The sequence below is a fragment of the Rana temporaria genome, chromosome 4, assembly GCF_905171775.1.
Source record: "Rana temporaria chromosome 4, aRanTem1.1, whole genome shotgun sequence".
NCBI classification, from domain to species: Eukaryota; Metazoa; Chordata; class Amphibia; order Anura; family Ranidae; genus Rana; species Rana temporaria.
This window is the reverse complement of record NC_053492.1, coordinates 39,817,068-39,837,482: the sequence shown is the minus strand read 5'-3', so window position 1 is coordinate 39,837,482 and position 20,415 is coordinate 39,817,068. Positions and strand designations below refer to the sequence as shown.

At 48.1% G+C, this 20,415-nt stretch overlaps 1 protein-coding gene across 3 annotated transcripts in view; it reads left to right on the top strand.

Moving 5' to 3' along the window:
* LOC120936149 (cytochrome P450 2K4-like) overlaps positions 1-20,415 on the top strand; it is a 142,725-nt gene that overhangs the window by 96,870 nt on the left and 25,440 nt on the right. For 2 of the 3 annotated variants that reach the window (XM_040348291.1, XM_040348289.1), the window contains one exon: positions 12,665-12,841. The exons of the other annotated variant lie outside the window; for it this stretch is intronic. In XM_040348291.1, coding sequence (XP_040204225.1) covers positions 12,665-12,841 — 177 coding nt within the window. The remainder of the gene's footprint in view (positions 1-12,664; positions 12,842-20,415) is intronic. 3 annotated transcript variants of the gene reach the window in all.

Below are 20,415 nucleotides of genomic sequence, written 5' to 3'. Positions count from 1 at the left end.
TGGGATAGGCCCAGTAGGAACAGCTTCGGGGAGAGGGGTATGGGTGCCTCCACGAGGCGGGTCAGGAGCTCTTGCACCCGAGTCCAAAACTGGACTATCAAGGGACAGGTCCAGTAAATGTGGAACAATGTGCCCCTGGCCTGGTTGCACCGCCAGCATCGGTCAGAGGTGGAAGGATAAATCCTGTGGAGGACGTCTGGGGTCAGGTACCAAAAGAACAGCACTTTATATGTATTTTCCTTATAGAGGGTGCAGATTGAGCTCTTGGCCGCCTGCCTCCAGACCGCCCTCCACTCATCCTCTTCGAGCTCCCCTCCCAGCTCCTTCTCCCAACGGAGCATGTAGGTGTGTTTGCCTTTAGTTTGTAAGGGGTATTCATTTAGAATTTGATAGATATCTGATATGAGGCCCCTGCGGGCTGTGCCCTCGAGTATGATGCGCTCAAATGGGGTCGGTTTTGAGAAAAGGAGTCGGGGGGCCATCGTGTGGGCGTAGTGGCGGATCTGTAGGTAGCTGAAAAAGGCTTGTCGTGGAATGTCGTGTTTGGCTTGGAGCTCAGTGAAGGAGTGCAGGGTGCGGGATCTGGGGTCTACTAGGTGACCAAAGTGAAACAGATTTCGCGATGCCCAGGGCCATGACATCTGGTGGGTGAGACTCGTCGGTAGTTTAGGGTTATAGAGGAAGGAGGTCAGCAGGGAGCTATCAGACGTGAGTCGACAGTCTTGGGCTAGCCTCCTCCAGGTACTTTGCAGCTGCCGCATGGAACCCAGCAATCGTCCGGGTTCCACCGTCGCGTTTGCGTTCCATAAAAGATTATTGGGGTGTATTGGGGCCAGCCAAATCTTTTCCACCTCCGTCCACCTGTTGTAGGACTTCTGGGGAAACCATGATGCCACCGCTCGAAGTTGCGAGGCCTGGTAATATTTGACCAGGTCAGGGAAGGCCAGTCCTCCCTCGGTGCGCGCGGCCGTCATGACTGAACGTGGGATCCTGTGGCGCTTGTAGTTCCACACATACCGGAGGAGGTCCGCTTGTAGGGCGCGCAGGTGAGCGTACGGGACCGGGATTGGTAAGGTCTGGAAAAGGTACAACAGTTTTGGCAGGATCACCATCTTTATGGCTGCTATCCGGCCCAAAAGGGATATCTGGTGAGACTTCCATTTATGGATCAACGCCCTTATTGAGCTGTATAGGGGGGGGAAATTGGCCTGGTACAAGGATGCGAAGTTCGGGGTGAGCTGGACCCCCAGGTATTTCAGGGAGGTTCGCTCCCAGTGGTACGGGAAAACGGACTGTAAGTGCAAGGCCTCGGGTCCGGGCATATTAATTGGCATGGCCATAGACTTGGACGTGTTGGTTTTATAACCCGAAAGGACCCCGTAGCGTTCCAGTTCCCTTTGTAAGTTGGGTAAGGAGATGCGGGGACACGTCAAGGTCAGAATGATGTCGTCGGCAAAGAGGGAAATTTTAAATTCCCTTCCCCTTACTGGGATACCCCGAATATCCGGGTTGCCGCGAATCGTTGCTGCTAGAGGTTCTATGCAAAGGGCGAAGAGGAGGGGGGACAGAGGGCACCCCTGGCGAGTGCCATTAGTAACGGGGAAGGTGGATGAAGTGGCAAAGGGAGTTTTCACCTGTGAAATCGGATTAGTATAGAGGTGTCGGACCGCCTGGAGGAAAGGTCCCCCAAAACCCATGTGTCTTAACGTGGCGAGCATGAAGGGCCAGCCAAGGCGGTCAAACGCCTTTTCTGCGTCTAGACTCAGGAGCAAGGACTCCGAGCCCTCCCTGCCCGCCACGTCAATTAGGTCAATCACCTTTCTCGTGTTGTCTCCCGCTTGGCGGAGGGGGACAAAGCCCACCTGGTCTTTATGGACCAGGGAGGGTAAGACTACGTTTAAGCGGAGGGAGAGGACCTTCGTAAAGATCTTAAGATCTGAGTTCAGCAGGGCTATCGGCCTGTAGCTGGCGCATAATGCGGGGTCCTTGTCTGGTTTAGGGATAAGGGTGATAAATGATCGCTGCATGTCTTGTGGGATGGGGGTACGTTGTAGAAAGGCGTTGAAGAGCTTCGTCATGTGGGGAAGGAGTGTGGGGAGGAAGGTCTTGTAATATTCGTATGGGAACCCGTCTGGGCCTGGGGATTTGCGAGCGGGTAGGGCCTTAATGGCCAAGGTCAGTTCCTCTCCTGTAATGGGAGCGTTTAGGGAGGCCAGGTCCTCCGGTTTTAGCCGAGGGATGCCCGCCTGTGTCAGGTATCGTGTCATCCTATCTAACAGGTCCGGGGAGGGGGGGTTATGGGGGATTTCTGGCTTGTTGTACAAGTCCGCGTAAAATGCTGCGAATGCATCCGCAATACTTTGGGGGTGTGATACAATATTACCCGATCTGTCCTGGACCTGGTGCGGGGTGGAGGCGAGTGCGCGGTCTGTTAGTTTCCTTGCCAATAAAGCTTGCGCCTTGTTGCCCTTGTCATAGTATACCTGTCGTAGGCGAACTAGGGCTTTCTCGACTCGACCCAGCGCCAGGTCCCGGAGTGTTGACCGTACCAGGGCGATACGTTTAAGGAGCATTAGGGAGGGTGAGGTCAGTAGGCGATTTTCTAGGGTTCGGAGCTGCGTTTCCGCCTGCTCTCTAGCCGACTCAGCGTTCCGTTTTAGGGCCGAAGAGATGGCCATGCAACGTCCTCTGATTACCGCTTTATGCGCGGCCCATAGAGTGGCAGTGGAAATGTCCTGGGTGTCATTTTCGTTAAAGTAGAGTTGAAGGGCAGAGTCTATTTCCATTTTAGAGGGGGTGTGCTTCAGAAGGAAATCATTTAGACGCCAGTTATAGGGCCTACGGGTGGGGGCGTTCAGGTCAAGGGTCAAGGTAATGGGGGCATGGTCGGACCAGGAGATGGGCAGAATCCGTGCTGTCTCAGTAACACGTAACGTGGTGTTGTTTAGTAGGAAATAATCTATGCGCGAGTGCGTATGGTGGGGGGATGAGTAAAATGTAAACTGGCGGTCCCCTGGGTGAAGCGCCCTCCAAGCATCAAACAAAGCATGCCTCCTCGTTAGCTGGCGGAAGAGCCTAGAGTCCCGCAAGGCCCTTGCCTGCGAGGCCCGAGGATTCACCACCAGGCGATCCCAGGTAGCCGAATGAGGTAGATTAAAGTCCCCTCCCACTACCAATAGGTCGTGGGGGGATCTGGCCAGACGAGCAAAAACCCGACCTAGGAATCTATGCTGATGTGCATTGGGGGCGTACAGCGTGCATAGGGTTATGTCCCGTGAGTGCCACGTTCCCCGCAGTATAATGAAGTGGCCTAGGGGGTCTATGTAGGAGTCTGTGCAGGTGAAGGGGGTGCCCTTTTTTACCAAAATTGCTACCCCTGCCCGTTTCCGTGAGCTAAAGGCCTGATATATTAAGGGGAAATATCTGGACGCGAACGCAAAGGAGTCGCCCTTAGAGAAGTGCGACTCCTGTACCATTACTATCTCCGCCCCTGACTGCCTAAATTCCCTAAGTGCCAGATGACGTTTCCTGTTGGAGTTAAGCCCGTGGACGTTCAGGGATAGTAACTTAGCCATACTGTGGGTGGAGTGACCGTGGTTCATACTTAGCTGGAGTCAGGTGCGTTGCATTCGGTTCCGGGAGGGCGAGTGGAGGAGCCGCCGGGCCGACAGCCACCTGGACGCGCCGTCGGGTCCTGCCTGCGGGGGGGGGGAGAGAGAGGTGTCTGAAAAGAAAGAGAAAGATGAGAGCAAAAGACCAAAAAAAGCACACATCAACATTCAACAACGTGGGCCCGAGTGGCCTAGGGGCCCTCAGGTCCCAACAGTTCCTTAAGGACCTCCCGACCAAAATGTCCAAAAATGTGGGTCGGGGGGGCAGGGGGGTGGCGTGGAGAGGTTCCACTAGGGGGATTGGGAAGGAAGGAACTCTCAGGCTATCAGCCATGGGGGGGGTCCGTACTCAGAAGGGCAGCCTCTACGGTGTCTCGTCCAAGACAGGCCCGATGTGTAGCGTTAAGGTAGGGCTGGGGCAACCGGGGGGTAAAATAACTGAATAACAACAAAAAAAATAAAAATAAATCAAGAGGGCTTCATGTAGATTTTTGGGCGGCTCTTGTGGCCAGGGCGGCCGTCTCAGGTGGGGCTGTGCCTGGGGGATTTTCGGGCAGGGTCGCGTCCCCTGGGGCGTCTGGGCGGGGGGACTCTCTGCCAGACCACTGGTGGAGGGGGTGGCGTGGCCACAAGGTCCCAATCCGGCAACTGGGGGACGGGGATGTCCAGGGTTCTGCAGAAGGCGTCTAGGTCCTCCGGGTAACGCAAGGTGGCAGAGGTCCCCTGGTGGGTGGCGGACAGGCTAAAGGGAAAGCCCCATCGGTAGACAATGTCTCTGTCCTGTAAGGTACGGAGCAGGGGTTGTAGTAGCCGTCGTTTCTGCAGGGTGATCCAGGAGAGGTCCGGGTAGAGCTGTAGTGGGTTGTTGTGAAAGATTAGGTTGCGAATGGGGCGCGCTTTACGCATTATAGCTTCCTTCATCGGGTAGGAGTTTACACGGCATATAACATCGCGCGGTTTGGAGGCAGGACCCTTTGGCTTAAGGGCTCTGTGGGCTCTATCCATCTCAATGGGCTTGTCAGCTGGTGTGCCCAGTATGTCGTTGAATAAATTCTGGAGGGTCAGCTGGAGGTCCTCCGCCCCGTCGACTTCGGGGAGACCGCGTATGCGGATATTGTTGCGGCGCCCCCTATTGTCCAGGTCTTCAATGTGCCGCTGCATATCCCTGAGCATAAGGTGATGGTCTGATGCCTGAGTTTGGGTGCGGTGCACCGCCAGTTTAGTCTCTTGTATCTCCTCCTCCGCCATCTCCACTCTGTCAGCTAAGTGCTTGAGGCCTGTGTGTAGGGCCTGTATTTCAGTGCGGCATGTCGCCTTAACGTCTTCAATCAATTGTTTGAAATCCTCTTTCGTGGGGAAGGCCTGCATATAGGACTGCCATGGCGGGAGAGGATATTGGGGAGCTCCTCTGGTGCCAGTGGGGTTATAAAGTGGATCGGTGGGGGACGGTCGGTGGCTGGAGACCAGTTCTGCGTGCCTTCTGGGCTCTAGGGGGGGGGGGGGTTGATGGGATGAGTCCCATGGTTCGGACCAGGCCTCAGCCTGATCCCCCAGTGAGGTGGGGGCCCCTCCGTGCCACGGGGTGCTATTGCTGGCCATGGCTGCATATGAAGGGGGAGAGATCCCTCTCCGATCTCCGACCTCGGGCTGGATGGCCTGATGGATCTGTCCCCTGGCTGCAGGGGAGGTGTATTGAGGCCTAGCACTGGCTGAGACGCTGCCCTGCTCTGGGGAGCTCATGGAGGCCTGGGAGTTGGTGGGGGCTTGGAGAGCCGGAAAGTCCTCCCCAGTGAACGTGGGAGAGGAGGAGTGCTGGGCCCCGTTTTGGAAGTCCTGATCCGGGGCGGTGCGGAGCAGACGGGGGAAGGCCCCCGTACATTGGGTGTCCCGGTCCCGGGGGTCGGGGATGGTTGCGGCCTGTGCCGCATGGTCCGCGGCAGGGGGGCAGGGGTGCGGGGTTCCACTCACCCGTTGCTGGGAGCCATCCGGGCTCTCAGAGGAGGCCGAGGTCTGCGATCGGGTCGGGGATGGCTCTGGATGGCTGGTCTGAGGTGAGCGAGGGGGAGATGTCCCTGTGTTGAACGTGGCCGCGTCCGGCGCCATCTTGTCCCCTTCACCCGGCGGCATGTCGGGTGGCTTAAAGTAGCGCTCGAAGGTCGTGGAGGAGCCTGGCGGGGGTTGGGATGATCCCCGTGCCTTTGTGGATCTGGTGGTCCGCGAACCGCCCATGGATGGCTGCAGAATCCCCCGGTTTTCTGCCTAAGTGCTGCGGGCTGGAGAGGAGCTCTCAAGGGATGCTTCCTTCCAGGCTGGCTTCCGGTCACGCCCCCAATCAAGTATTTTAATTTTTGCTTGTTCATGACCCCAAAAATTATTTTATAGTTTTTTCATTACTCCCTGCTTTTGTACTTAGGAGTCTACAAAATTATTTTAATTTTTTTTTTTTTTTCAGGTAATTCAACCAAAAATATTATACATTTATTAACAAGTTCACTTTTTTTTTTATCAAATATAGTTAGATTTATTGTTTACATATATATATATATATATATATATAGATTATTTTTGGTGGGGTGTTTACCGCCTTAATTTTTTTTTTTGGGCATATTTTTTATGCACAAAAAAAAAAAAAATTTTAACCATTTTTTTTGTTTTTGGTGTGTTTTTCTAAAAGTAAATTTTTAGGTGAGATTTTGGAGTCAAATCTCTACTTCACTAAATTCAGTGATTAGAGAGATTTATAATTCTATATATATATTTTTTCAATTTTTTGGCGTTGTTTATTCTTTATGGTCTAAACTTTATAGTATCCCAAAATGTTCAACATGGTCAAACAAAATCCAATTCCAAAAATATAAAAACTCACAACAGCAGTCAGTCATGGTGTGCTTTCACACTGGAACACGCCAAAATTGGAAGATACACACATTCAGTGCAAACTCGCCAAATGTCATTGGTTCAACAGACAAATGGCCACATGTGCTATCTGACATCATGGGTGATCAATGTCTGTGTTCTGTGGGAGCAAACCCTTCCTCTCAACTACTTGAGGATGGAGGAGGGGGTTGGACCCACAAAGCACAGACATTAGATATTCTGTGATGGCAGATAGCACATGTTGGCACACTGTGTGTGTATCTTCAAATTTTGGCGTATTCATTATTCAAACTGTAAAAATGTTTGTGGGGGCGGGGGATGGGCGGGGGGTGTTTCAGTCTTTGACACGGCCCATCATGTCAATAATGTTTTTAAAATTAGATTCGATGACCATCATTCTTTGCCGCATATTGTCCATTTCCGTGCAGCATTCCAAAAGGACATTTGTTAAATTCTCTTCCATGACAACCATCCTTTCACGCATATTGTGCATTTCAGTGCTGCACTCCATTACCTGCTGAATAATTATAGCAGCACTTGCACGTGAAAATATTGGCACACCATCCTCCTCCCCTAAAAAAAAATAAAAAAATGGCATTTACAACATGATTTTTCGATGAGGCCTATCTACATATGTTTTTTTGAATCAAGCTAGGGTGACACTGACCTGATGGGCTTCTCCTTTCCACCTCTTCGACATCTTCTATCACTCCTCCTTCTTCCACCACCTCCCCATCATCTTCTATCACTCCTCCTTCTTCCACCACTTCCCCATCATCTTGGACTCCTCCTTCATCCATCAATCCACCTTCTTTCAATTCGCCAAATTGTTCTTCCGCCACTTGCCCTTCATCTGCTATAACTTCTAAGTCCAAAATTACTTCTTCCTCCTCTCTTCCTTCCTCCTTTCTTCCTTCATCCTCTCCTTCCACATCCTCTTCTCCTTCCACATCCTCTTCTCCTTCCACATCCTCTTCTCCTTCTACATCCTCTTCTCCTTCCACATCCTCCTCCTCCTCCACATGTTGAGATGGCAGATTTTGGCCTTGTCTGGCCCTCTCTGCCTCCTCCAAATGCTGGCGACTTCTTTCCCCTGAAATAAACCAAAAAAAATGTAGACTCATCAGCACACAGATATTGGAGAGCATAAATCGCACACATTGCTTAGAAGATGCTTTCATTTAGTTACTTTTATCTTTCACCAAACCTACATTTTGCAATTACTTCTATATGGCAAGCTCTGATCCTGCCCCTTTTTAGCAAAGTGACACACATGGATGTCCCCCCTAAACTGTATTTCTGGGAGACCCTACCAAAACCCATTTTTGATTTGGGGAGACACAGGTGCTCTGCATTGCAGATGTGAAAACATCTGCTTTATTACCACTGTTTTTAGAATGAATCCTGTTTGCCTTTCCCATTCTCATACTTTTTTTTTCTAGAACTAGCTTTTACACAATGTTTACAAACAAAGTTTTTGGCCAGTGAGCCATGTCCAGGTGTGTTGTTCCTGGAATAACCGAGCCTTTCTGAGAAACTATGTGATGTTACGTTGTTTACTAAGAACACTATTTGTAAATATGTAGTTATTTATGTCCTAAAAAATAAATGACAACATGTCTTTAAAATTACAAGCAGGCCAAGGAGGCAGATGGTGAAATATACATGGCAACACATTATTGCAGACAATCACCCCCCCCCCCAACCCCAATATATATTTACTTACTTTTACGCAGAATTTTAAGTATTTTCTTCATCTGATGTGGCTCCCTCAATTTTAAGTCTGACCATCGTTTCCTCAGCTGTTCCTTGGACCTGGTGATCCCAAACATCCTCTGCATTCTCCTCGCCACCTTGTCCATAATATGTGCCTTTCGGCGGTTAGGGGTCTTGTATGGCCCTAATTCACCATCATAGTCCTTCTTTCGCATGATGTAAACTAACTCCACCATTTCCTGGAACCGCATATTAGTGGCTTTATATCTTCTTTGCCTTGATCGGGACGTCCCTGCCTCTGTCCCTTCACTTGTGGCATGAGAGCATCGTGCCCGCTCGTGTGACATCGCCATCTTTCCTTTCCCACAGAGATTATGGGCGTGGAAAAGATGAATTCTTACGCCATGGGCGGAGAAGAGGGCGGCGTTTAATACATACGCGGAGTGTAGAGAATGCAAACAACGTGTTTACGTCGGTTACGCGGAGAATCTTCGAGCGCATCCAGAACATACACAGTTAACGCCATATTTCCTAAACTCATTGATTAGGGGCCTCGCAAAGGTGACGAGGGCGGGGTTTAATAAATACGCGGAGTGTTTAAAAGGTTTACGCCGTGATTACGCATCTTACGCGGTAATTAGGCGAGCGTGAGAAACGAGGAGCGAGAGACAGGAAGGTAAGGAAATTAAAAATGTGATCAGCAGAGGCCTTGAAAATGTAGACACATGGGATGGGGGTTTGGGCTGTTGGTTGCACCCTTTTTAAGCTATTCTGTCTATGGGGTACCACAATGTTATTTTGGTTTCCAAATGCTTTTGGACACCTCACAAAATAGAGATGTGAACAATGCTGTACCTCATTGACAAGTTTTTGAATGGTGTATTCAGATCAGGCAAAGTATTGTTCAAGTGTTGGTTGTACAGAGGTCATTAGGAAGTGTCTTTTATGTCATCCATTGTCAGGGGCATGAGATTTACACATGAAAGAGTGCCTAGATGAAAACTGTCATTTGTAAGCATTGTTTATTTTTCTATATTAAAAATATTTACTGCAATGTGAACAATGGCTCTGCATCTAGCAAATCAATGTTTGGTACAAGCAATGCGGCCGAGCTGCCAATCATTGTTTAAACAAGAGAGACTGTGTTTGTAATTAGATATAGGTAATAAATTTGAAGACACATATTAGATCAAGGTCAACGCTGATCCTTTGGAATATTTATTTTTCTGTGGTTTATGTTTTTGTAATCTAGACTCAAAAAGAAATATAATTTAGGAAAAATTACAATGGACCTCCTACAAACCAAGGAATCTATAGAGGCCTTACTCCAAAAATATCAGGAGACGCCCATCCTGTGGAATTCCAAGCACTCTTTATATTGCAATAAAGAGGTACGAGCGGCAGCACTAGAAGAGCTAGCAAATTATATGCAAACTTGGGTGCCAGGATGCACTGCCAACATGGTGAAGGATAAACTTGCCAACCTCAGAAGCACATACAGGAGAGCATACAAAGCTAATAAAAGCAAAAAATCGGGAGCAGCAGCAAGACAAGCAAAGGAACCCAAACTGTGGTATTACAAACAGATGGCTTTTTTGCGGGACGAAATGGAAGGCAGGAAAACGATGTCGAGTCTTTCTTCCAACCTTTCCTCCATGCTACCTTCCAGCGGACCTTCCCCAGATGACCACAGCCCTGCAGAGTCGGAGGAAGAGGGCCTGGCTGACAGAGATGCAGATCTGCCACCCTTCGATGAGGAGGTATAGTAGTTTCCTCTATATTTCTGGCGTAAATAATTCTTGGTGGATTAATGATTAGATATTGTAAAAAAAAAACCAAGCTGGGAAAAAGCAAAAAAAAAGGTGTTCAGACAAATAGGTGTCAGAGATGACAACTGCAGGGGTCAGAAGTAGAGTGTATTCAAGTAATAATGAACAGAAAATACTAAACGAAAAACATGAAAATGAGTGTGCTTTTATTTAGCGAAATTGTAAAAAATGTCATTTTTTTTCCACACAGGAAGAAGAGATCAGCCAGGAGGTGGCAGATCCTCAGGTGTCTGTCAGCCAGGAGGAGGCCGGGGTCAGTGGCAGCCAGGAGGAGGCCGGGGTCAGTGGCAGCCAGGAGGAGGCCGGGGTCAGTGGCAGCCAGGAGGAGGCTGGGCCCAGTGGCCTGCAGCAGGTCCACCCGGCCAGGAGAACCACCACCAGCCAGTCTTCTCCCCCCCAGGTGAGGCCATCAGGCCGAAGGAGGCAGTTGAGGCCTGTGGAGGAGGCAAGCCTCCGCATGATCCAGGAGGCAAGCGCCATCATGAGGGCCCCCCTCAACCCCACAGAGGCCTTCAGTGCCTCATTGGCCCATGATTTAAATGAAGGGGAGGAGGACCAGAGAAGACTGGCAAAGGCCCTGATGAACCAGGTCCTTTGGTGGATGCAGAGGGGCCTGCTGACCCCAGACACTGGGCTATGTGACCCGGCCCGGCTTGCGGAACACCATCCTCCTGCTGCCACATCGACCCCACCTGCAAGACCCCGTGTTCGATCCGCTGGAAGGCTGCCTGGAGGGAAGGCTGGAAAGAGGAGGAAACGTTGATTTTCTGCCTTCCATTTCCTTCCACATAAAGGACTTCTTGTTTGTACTACCACAGTTTGGGTTCCTTTGTTTGTGTGCTGCTGCTTAATATTTTTGTGTTTGGCTCCTGAGGCTTGGAAGTTTATCCTTCACCATGTTGGAAATGCAAGTTTGCATATAGTTTGCTATCTATTCTAGTGCTGCCGTTCTTTTTATTTTTTGTGATGACATTTGCCTGAATAAAAGGCTTTTTGCTTTCATTTGAAAACATGTCTATTGTTTGTTATACTGTGGGGATTATTAGGCAGCAAACCTTTAATAAATATACAATGGGTAATTTACAAAGGACACACTCCTTGGGGGGGGGGGGACATTTGGTGTGCCAACATGGTTTAATATTCTCTAATGAAACACCAAAAATAAAAAATAAAAAATAAAATAAAAAAAAACATGTAAAAAAAAAAAATTTTAAATGGTGACATAACTAGAAACAACAAAAAAAAAATAAAAAAATTCACATTCCTTTACAAAAATGACTACTATAAATTATGGAGGACCACCAACCAAAACACACGTCTGGCATAGAAAACATTATTAAAGCGGGGGTTCACCCTATCGACGGGAAAAAAAATATTTTTTTTTCTTTTACATTTAAATCAGGCATTGTAGCGCGAGCTACAGTATGCCTGTCCCGAATTTTTTCCCCCCATACTCACCTTGTAGTCGTCCATCGAAGATACCGGGGAATGGGCGTGCCTCTGGAGACGGAGGATGATTGACGGCCGGCTCTGGCGCGTCACGCTTCTCCGGAAATAGCCGAAATAGGCTTGGTCTTCACGACGCGTGCGCATAGCCTGTGCGCACGCGCCGTGAAGAGCCGAGACCTACTTCGGCTGTCTTCGGGGAGAGTGACGTGCCAGGGCCGGCCGTCAATCATCCTCCCTCTCCATAGGCACGCCCATTCCCCGCGGGAGCCGGAATCTACGATGGACGACTACGAGGTGAGTACGGGGTTAAAAAAATCGGGACAGGCATACTGTAGCTCGCGCTACAATGCCTGTCTCGATGGTAAAATCAACTATGAGAGGGTGAACTACCGCTTTAAAGGATTACATCACAAGCAAGAAATGTGACATTTCAGTATGGGACAACTCTATTGAAATTGCATCAGCAAGAGAACGGGGTTATTCTAGCAAGAGAAGAATTAATAAAACGAGGCTTGAAAATGTGGTTTAGTGCGCCTTTTTAAGACATTGTTCTCTTGCTAGAATAAAAGGTTTCTAATGACGAATGTGCCATATCCCAAACAAACGCGAGTTTTACCTGAACGAGCGCTCCCGTCTCCTCATTTGGACTGAGCATGCGCGGGGTTTTTGTACGCTGCTTTTGTGTACAGACGACCGAACATGTCTGACGGACACGATTCCAGCAGACTGTTTTAAAGCAAGACCAGGAAACAGTTGTTCGTTGGAAAACGGTCTGGCCGACGATTGTTTGCTGGAATTCTGTACGTTACTGCCTACACACGAACGAACATGTCCGCTGAAACTGGTCCGCGGACCAGTTTCAGCAGACATGTTTGGTCGTGAGTACGGGGCCTAAGTGTCTTACAGATGTCAGATCTTCTGCCTATCTTTGGAAACATCCTTTTGAGGATCAGATCCAAAGATAGGCACAGAGAACTGCTGTTCAGCCTGCGTATCTCCTTTGAGGATTTGGCCCGTTATGCCTACTTTTGTATTACTATTGATACAGCTCTTGTGATTATTTTTTTTTCAACAGCAGAAATTCTGCAAAGAGGTGAAATATGAAACCCAGCCTATATAAATATCCACAAATAGAAAATTATTGCATTGTGTAAATTCTTTTTTTTTTTTTTGTTTCCTAAGCTCTACAACAGCTTTCCATTTATAATGGGCCTGATACCAGGAGGCCTGAGGAAGATCACAAAAAACATTTTACAATTTCGGCGCTTTATAAGAGACACATTTTCTAAGCGAAAGAAAGAACTGGATGTAAATGACCAGAGGAACCTCGTTGATACTTTCCTGGCCAAGCAACAAGAGGTAATAAGGAATCAATCTCCACTCAAAGTATTTAGTAAAAGGCAATTTACGTGAAAGTATATTTACTTTGGCCCAGATTCTCAAAAGAGATACGCCGGCGTATCTCTGAGTTGCGCCGTCGTATCTATGCGCCTGATTCTTAGAGTCAGTTACGCATAGATTTCCCTTAGATCCGACAGGCGTAAGTCTCTTACGCCGTCGGATCGTAACTGCATATTTACGCTGGCCGCTAGGGGCGTGTACGCTGATTTACGCGTCAACATATGTAAATCAGCTGGATACGCAAATTCACGATCGTACGCCCGGCCGATGCAGTACAGTTACACCGTTTACGTTAGGCTTTTCCCGGCGTAAAGTTACCCCTACTATATGGTGGCGTAAGTGCGGTGTACCAATGTTAAGTATGGCCGTCGTTCCCGCAACGAGTTTTGAAAATTTTACGTTGTTTGCGTAACTCGTCCGTGAATGGGGCTGGACGTAATTTACGTTCACGTCAAAACCAATACGTCCTTGCGGCGTATTAGGAGCAATGCACACTGGGAGATTTCCACGGACGGCGCATGCGCCGTTCCTGAAAAACGTCAATCACGTCGGGTCACAGAACATTTACATAAAACACGCCCCCCTGTTCCAAATTTGAATTAGGCTGGCTTACGCCGGCCTATTTATGCTACGCCGCCGCAACTTACGGAGCAAGTGCTTTGAGAATACAGCCCGTCTAAATAGGTTACGTTACGCCCGCACAAAGTTACGCCAAACTACGAGAATCTGGCCCTTTGTTTTCATGTTTCTGGACAGGAGAAAAAATAATAGTACATAAAGCTTTCACCCTATAGAAGGGTCCACACAATGTATCATGTGCTACTTCTCTGTGTACAAAGTTACATTATTTCAACACAAAAGTCCAATTTAAAAAAAAAACACATTTTAGTGGGGAAGGGTAGAAACTTATGTTAGATCACTATTGTATCCATGACTCCTTTGAAATGATTTTCCCTCACGTTTTTCTCCAGTTAACTCCAGCCATTGTAGCCAAACTTTATATATATATATATATATATATATATATATATATATATATACACACACACACATTTGTCCTCTCTGGAGCTCATTATATATTAATTTGATAGATCCACTAGGGAGCTGGTGAAAGTGTGATTGGCTTAGAGCCCACCTTGGTCCAGACTAAGGACATTAAAGTATTTACATATTCGTAACAAGCAGTAAAAACATCAACCTGGCCTTACCTTCAATCTTGCACAGTTGTCCAGAAACTCACACTCATTCAGAACGACATTTCCACATTGAGGCATTTGATGACTCCATAATTCCTCCCAAGAGCCAACACTGCTTGCATCAGTGCTGAGGGCTCTGGAGAGGAATCCTGAGTAGTGATGGACGAACATCTGACGAGACGGTTCGCGAACGCTAACCGCAAACTTTCGCAAATGTCCGCAAACCACAACTTCGCGGCGGGCCCCATTTACTTTAATGGCAGGCGAATATTAAAAACCTGCAGGTCATATTTACAGCCACAAAATACTTACTAGCTGTGCACAAATAGTCCCACAACATGGACACTGACCTATCAGAAGTATTAAGTGAAAAACTGGATACATAAGTAAGTGCCGGCCAGTACAGGCCCCAAAATTTAGCCGACAGGCGTTCACATGACAGCAAACAACTTTGTATTCTGTGGCTGGAGGTACATTAAGCTATTCACCGGATACAGAAGTACATGCCTCATAAATTAGCCCACAGGCGTTCACCTGATAGCAAACAACTTTGTATTCTGTGGCTGGTGGTACAATAGGCTTTTCACCGGATACAGAAGTAAGTGCCGCCCATTATATGCCCCAATAATTAGCCGACAGGCGTTCACCTGACAGCAAACAACTTTGTATTCTGTGGTTGGTGGTACAATAGGCTTTTCACCAGATACAGAAGTAAGTGTTGGCCATTACAGGCCCCAAAAATTAGCCCATGGCCACAGGCGTTCACCTGACAGCAAACAACTGTGTATTCTGTGGCTGGTGGTACAATAGGCATTCACCGGATACAGAAGTAAGTGTCGACAATTACAGGCCCCAAAAATTAGCCCACGGCCACAGGCGTTCACCTGGCAACAACCAGAACCTGTCCTGCCGCAGAGTTCGTACAGGTAGTTGTTAACTGCACGTTTCTGCTGGAGCAGCCTATCAAGCATATACAAGGTTGAGTTCCATTGCGTCGGGCAGTCACACATAAGACGACTGACGGGCAGGTTGTGTCGCCGCTGGACCCCAGGACGTGCTGGACCCCAGGGTATTTGGCAAGAAATTGCTGCACGACCAAGTTCAGGACGTGTGCCATGCATGGCATGTGTGTCATTTTGCCCTGTTTCAGCGCGCTCAGCAGATTGGCACCGTTGTCGCACACCACTTTACCAACTGTCAAATTGAGCGGTGTTAGCCACTGATCTGCCTGTGAACGCAAAGCTGAAAGGAGTGCAAGGCCAGTGTGGCTCTTGTCTTCCAGGCACAACAGACACAGCACAGCATGGCAACGTCTCACCTGGCATGTCGAATAGGTTCTGGGGATATTGGGTGGCGCATCGGAAGAGACGGTAGCATCGGAAAAGGAGGAGTCAGCCGAGAAGGAGAGGGAGGATGGAGTAGGAGGAGGAGAAAAAGAGGCAGGGCTGCATGCAAACCGTGGCGGTAAAACCAAATCTACATGGGTGCCACGGGTTACATGCTTGATGGCCGTCAGAAGGTGGTTCACCCAGTGGGCAGTAAACGTTATATACCTTCCCTGCCTGTGTTTGCTAGACCACGTGTCTGTGGTCAGATGTATCTTGGCAACGACACTGTGTGCCAGAGATACATTAACTTGCTGCTGAACATGGCCATATAGCTCTGGGATGCCCTTCTGTGAAAAATATTTCCTTCCTGGGACCTTCCATTGTGGTGTTCCAAAGGCCACAAATTTTCGAAAGGCCTCTGAGTCCACCAGTTTATATGGCAGTAGTTGGCGGGCTATCAGTTTCCAACAAACCAGCGGTCAACTGTTGGGCAAGAGGGTTATCCGACGTCATCGTTTATTCTTTTTTTAACGATCAAACATTTGGGCCACGGAAGCCTGCCTTTTTGCAGAAAAACTTGAGGACTGGATGGTGAGAGCCTAGAGTGTGGCTTTGTGGGTTCTGATGGCGTTGCTCCCACTGGGCTCGGTGATGGGAGGCCAGGTGCCTTCTTAAGGCGGTCATCCCTAGGTGAGTGTTGGGCTTACCGCGACTTATGTGTTGACTGCAAAGGCTGCAGATGGCAACACTATTGTCTGCAGCGGACACGTTAAAAAAAGCCCACACTGCGGAGCCATGGGCCGGCGTCCTGGAAGCGCCAGATGTGACCGTACATGGTTGATGGCTCGCTCCTGATACATTAGGATTCTGGTTTGTCCCTCCTGTGCAATGTAAGTTCGGCCTGCTTCTCCTCCCTATCTGCTGGTCCATATCTCCCTTTGAAATCCCCTCCTCTTCCTCTCTTGTGGGCACCCACATGATGTCTGTAGACACGTCATCATCAACGTCACCTTCCCCATCATTAACAATAGAGATCTTGGAGTAGGCAGCAACAGCGGGCACCAACCTCCTTGGGCTGATCTGGGTACGGTCGTCAGACTGCTGAGTGCCGGCTGTTGCTACCTCTTCTTCCTGATCCAATGCCAAGAATGGCTGCGCATCGGAAATGTCTTCTGATGGATCGGAAAATAATTCCTGTGACTCAAGCGGAGGGTATATGGTGGTGGTGGCGGTGTTGGTGGTGAGCCACTCAACCAAGTCTGGTGCGTCCTTTGACGTAATCGAACAAACATTGTGCCACTTCCCACTTTGACTCTGGCCTGGTGCTCCTGCCCTACCCCTACCACCCCTGCGGAAGGGCCTGCCTCTTCCTCTGCCTGTCCCTGTGAAAAAAGTCTCTAGAGAAGCGCAGTATATGTGGAAGAAGGTATATAACACCCCACTTCAATCTGTCCTTTTGGGGGGGGCCACTGGTTTATCGCACCAGTTATGAAACTTTTTTTCAGGAAATTGTGTCACTGTGTGTAGCAGAGTTAACGCAGCGAAAGAGGCAAACATTCTGCAGTAACCAAATACACCACCAGTCACAATGCTGCACAATACAAATCCACTATAATATGCTTTCTATATTAAGAAAGTATATTATAAGTGTATTACACCCCTATATACTGTACACCAAACAATAGTACACCTATACCAGTCCTTGAAAGGACTTTTGTGGACCTGTTAGGTAACGATTTGTGTCACTACAGTCTGTCCCTGCTCTGAACACAGCAACCTGTCCCTACACTGACAAAAAGTATATCAGTGTATTACACCCCTATATACTGCACAGCAAGTAGTACACCTATACCAGTCCTTAAAAGGACTTTTGTGGACTTTTTTAGATAGCTATTTTGACAGGGTACACGACTCTGTGTATGTCAGTGAGAGGTTGGAAAGGTCAGCTTTCCCTGTCTTGGAAAGGATTAAGCCTGGCCCAACAGGTAAACCTCCTCTCTCTATATATTAATTAGCCTGCACCTGATAGTGTAGAGGGAGAGTGAGAGCTCAGAGCAAGATCCAGGCTGCACTGGATGAACACAGACTGGAGAGGGTCTGTGTATTCGTGGAATTAAGGTCTGTCAGAATAAATGCTTGTATCGGACTGTGTTTTTGTTTGTTTATACTAGAAGCCGGAATAGCCGCTCTAGTAAAGCGTAGTGAGGGACGCTCTTGTTTAGTTAGCCTCCTAAGGTGGAGTAGGCCTATTTATTTGTGTTTTTTTCATTGGACGCAATAAAGCTGCATTTATTTGCCATTTCTGTTTAAAGTGGTGGCAGCAGTGGGATGTCGTTGTTGTACCGGCCAATTTCTCACAGTGGCCTTAAAGGTACAGGACTCTGAAAATGGAAGATATTGTGAAAGCACTGATACAAGCTGTCTTTGTGCAGCAAGAGACTAATAGACAGGTAGCTTCCTCAGCTGCAGCGCAACAGGAGACCAACAGGCTCCTGGCTTTGCAGGTTGAGGTTTAAACTGAAGCACAAAAGGCAGATCATGCGCTTCTCAAAGTAACCCTGGAACAGATGACTGCCCAAGGATCTCCTAACACACCAGCAAGGGGGTTAAGCCAAATACGTTCAAGTAGCTGTCTGCAGAAAATGACCCCAGATGATGATGTGGAGATCTATCTGCTGGCGTTTGAACGGACCACCGCCTGAGAAGGCTGGCCTCCAGAACAGTGGGCTGTTGCACCCTTTCTCCTGGGAGAAGCACAGAAAGCCTATTTTGACCTGGACGAGGAGGCGGCTGCAGACTATCCCAAACTGAAAGCAGAGATCCTGGCTCGGTTAGGGGTGACTACCACAGTGAGGGCCCAGCATTTCTACAACTCAAGGAAGGAAAAGCTCCAAGATCCCAGATGTTTGACTTAATCCATCTGGCTCGGAAGTGGCTCAAACCAGAGACTCAAACCCCTGCACAGATCATAGAAACGCTCGTGCTTGACCGTTACGTGAGAGAGCTTCCAAATGGCCTCCGGGAGTGGGTCACTCAGGGAAATCCCCTGGACTGTGATGGCATGGTCGCACACGTGGTGCGGTATCTGTCTGCCAAAGATTTGGACTGATCTCTCACTAGGTCAAGTGGGAAAATACAGAGACCAGGAGACCGGAAAAGTGGATTAGAAGCAGACTTCGGATCAGGACCCCTTGTTTCCAAAACAGACGCTAGAAGTCAAAACCCTGGGAAAGAGGACCACTCTAGGAGAAACTCCATAACTTGTTTCGAGTGTGGCGCAAAAGGACATGTCAGGGCAAGATATAAAAGAAAAAAATGAATCCGCGCAACAGAATTAAAAATATATGTTAAATGTGGCAGGGAAAATATAAATTTTGTAAATGCGATTAAATGCGATTATAAATGCGAGGCAGGTAGTTAAAAGGGGAAGAGTTAATTAGGTAGCTGCCTCTACATAATTAACCCACCTGGATGGGTTGATGAATGAGTAAGAATTAGTTAGTAGACTCTGCGCCTGCCTAACAACCTATGATGCACTGGTGCTGCTGTGTAATAAATTGGAATATATATTGTATAAATGCAGATATAAATATGGAGTGATAAATAAATATATTAATCGCTATGCAAACATGCGGTGATAGTGCTATATAAATTAGGTGATTACGTGAAATAATAATTAGATATGTGACAAATTAATAAATAATTAATAAATAATAGATATTAAATATTGAATCAGTCCATGGGAAACAATAAGAAAAAGTGCTTTGTACTGTGTCCAGAAAATCCTGGAGATTGCTAAAAACTGTGTCCGTGTTCCATGCAGTGACACCTTCTTCTGTGCTCTAATAGCTACCACGCTCACCAGATCCAGCCCCCCTCTTGGGGTGGAAAGCGTTCAGTGTATGCCCTGTGCTGCACTCTGGCGTTTCCTCGTTCCCTGTGTTCCTCTTTCAGTGTCCAACATTAAAGCATATATGGAGAGAAGGGATCCCAATAGTGTGATACCGTTTTAAAACTTTTTACTTTGGCTCCAGACGAAGTTCTATAACGAAACCAGTCGGGTGGACATTGCTGTCACCATACACTTCTGAAAGTTTGACTTACACTGCCTGTTCTAACCAGCCAAATTGTGAGTACCTATTTTTAAACCAAATAAAGTAAAGCGTTTTAAAACTAAAGTCTTACTGCATTCCGGAGGCCAAGAGGGAAGCTGTAAGGGCTGAAGTCAAGAAAATGCTTGAACTTGGAGTGATAGAGGAGTCTCACAGCCAGTGGTCTAGCCCCGTTGTGCTAGTGCCTAAACCTGATGGGTCCATCAGGTTCTGTAATGACTTCAGGAAGTTAAACAAGGTTGACGCCTACCCCATGCCTAGGGTGGATGAACTAGTAGAGCAACTAGCCAAAGACAGGTACTTCACCACTTTGGACCTGACAAAGAGTTATTGGCAGATCCCATTGACAAAGCGTGCCCGGGAGAAGACAGATTTTACTACTCCTGATGGCCTGTTCCAGTACAGGATCATGCCTTTTGGCCTCCATGGGGCCCCAGCCACTTTCCAAAGGTTAATGCATAAGTTGCTCAGGCCCCACACCAAGTATGCAGCTGCATACTTTGATAATGTGATCATTCTTAGCCCGGACTGGGAAAGCCATCTGGACAAAGTGCAGGCAGTGTTAGACACTTTTAGAAGAGGTGGACTGACAGCTAACCCCTCTAAATGTGCCTTGGGCCTACCTGAGGCTAGATACTTGGGTTATCTGGTTGGCAGAGGGCTTGTTAAACCACAAATGAACAAGATAGGAGCTATACAGAGTTGGCCCAGACCGCTGAGGAAAAAACAAGTCAGAGCCTTTTTGGGAATCGTAGGCTACTATCGGAGGTTTATTCCTCACTTTGCTACAAGGGCTGCTCCACTCACTGACCTTATTAAAGCCAGAAGTCCAGACACGGTAAAGTAGAACAGCGAAGCTGAGGAAGCCTTTGCGGGTCTGCGGGCAGCGCTTTGTG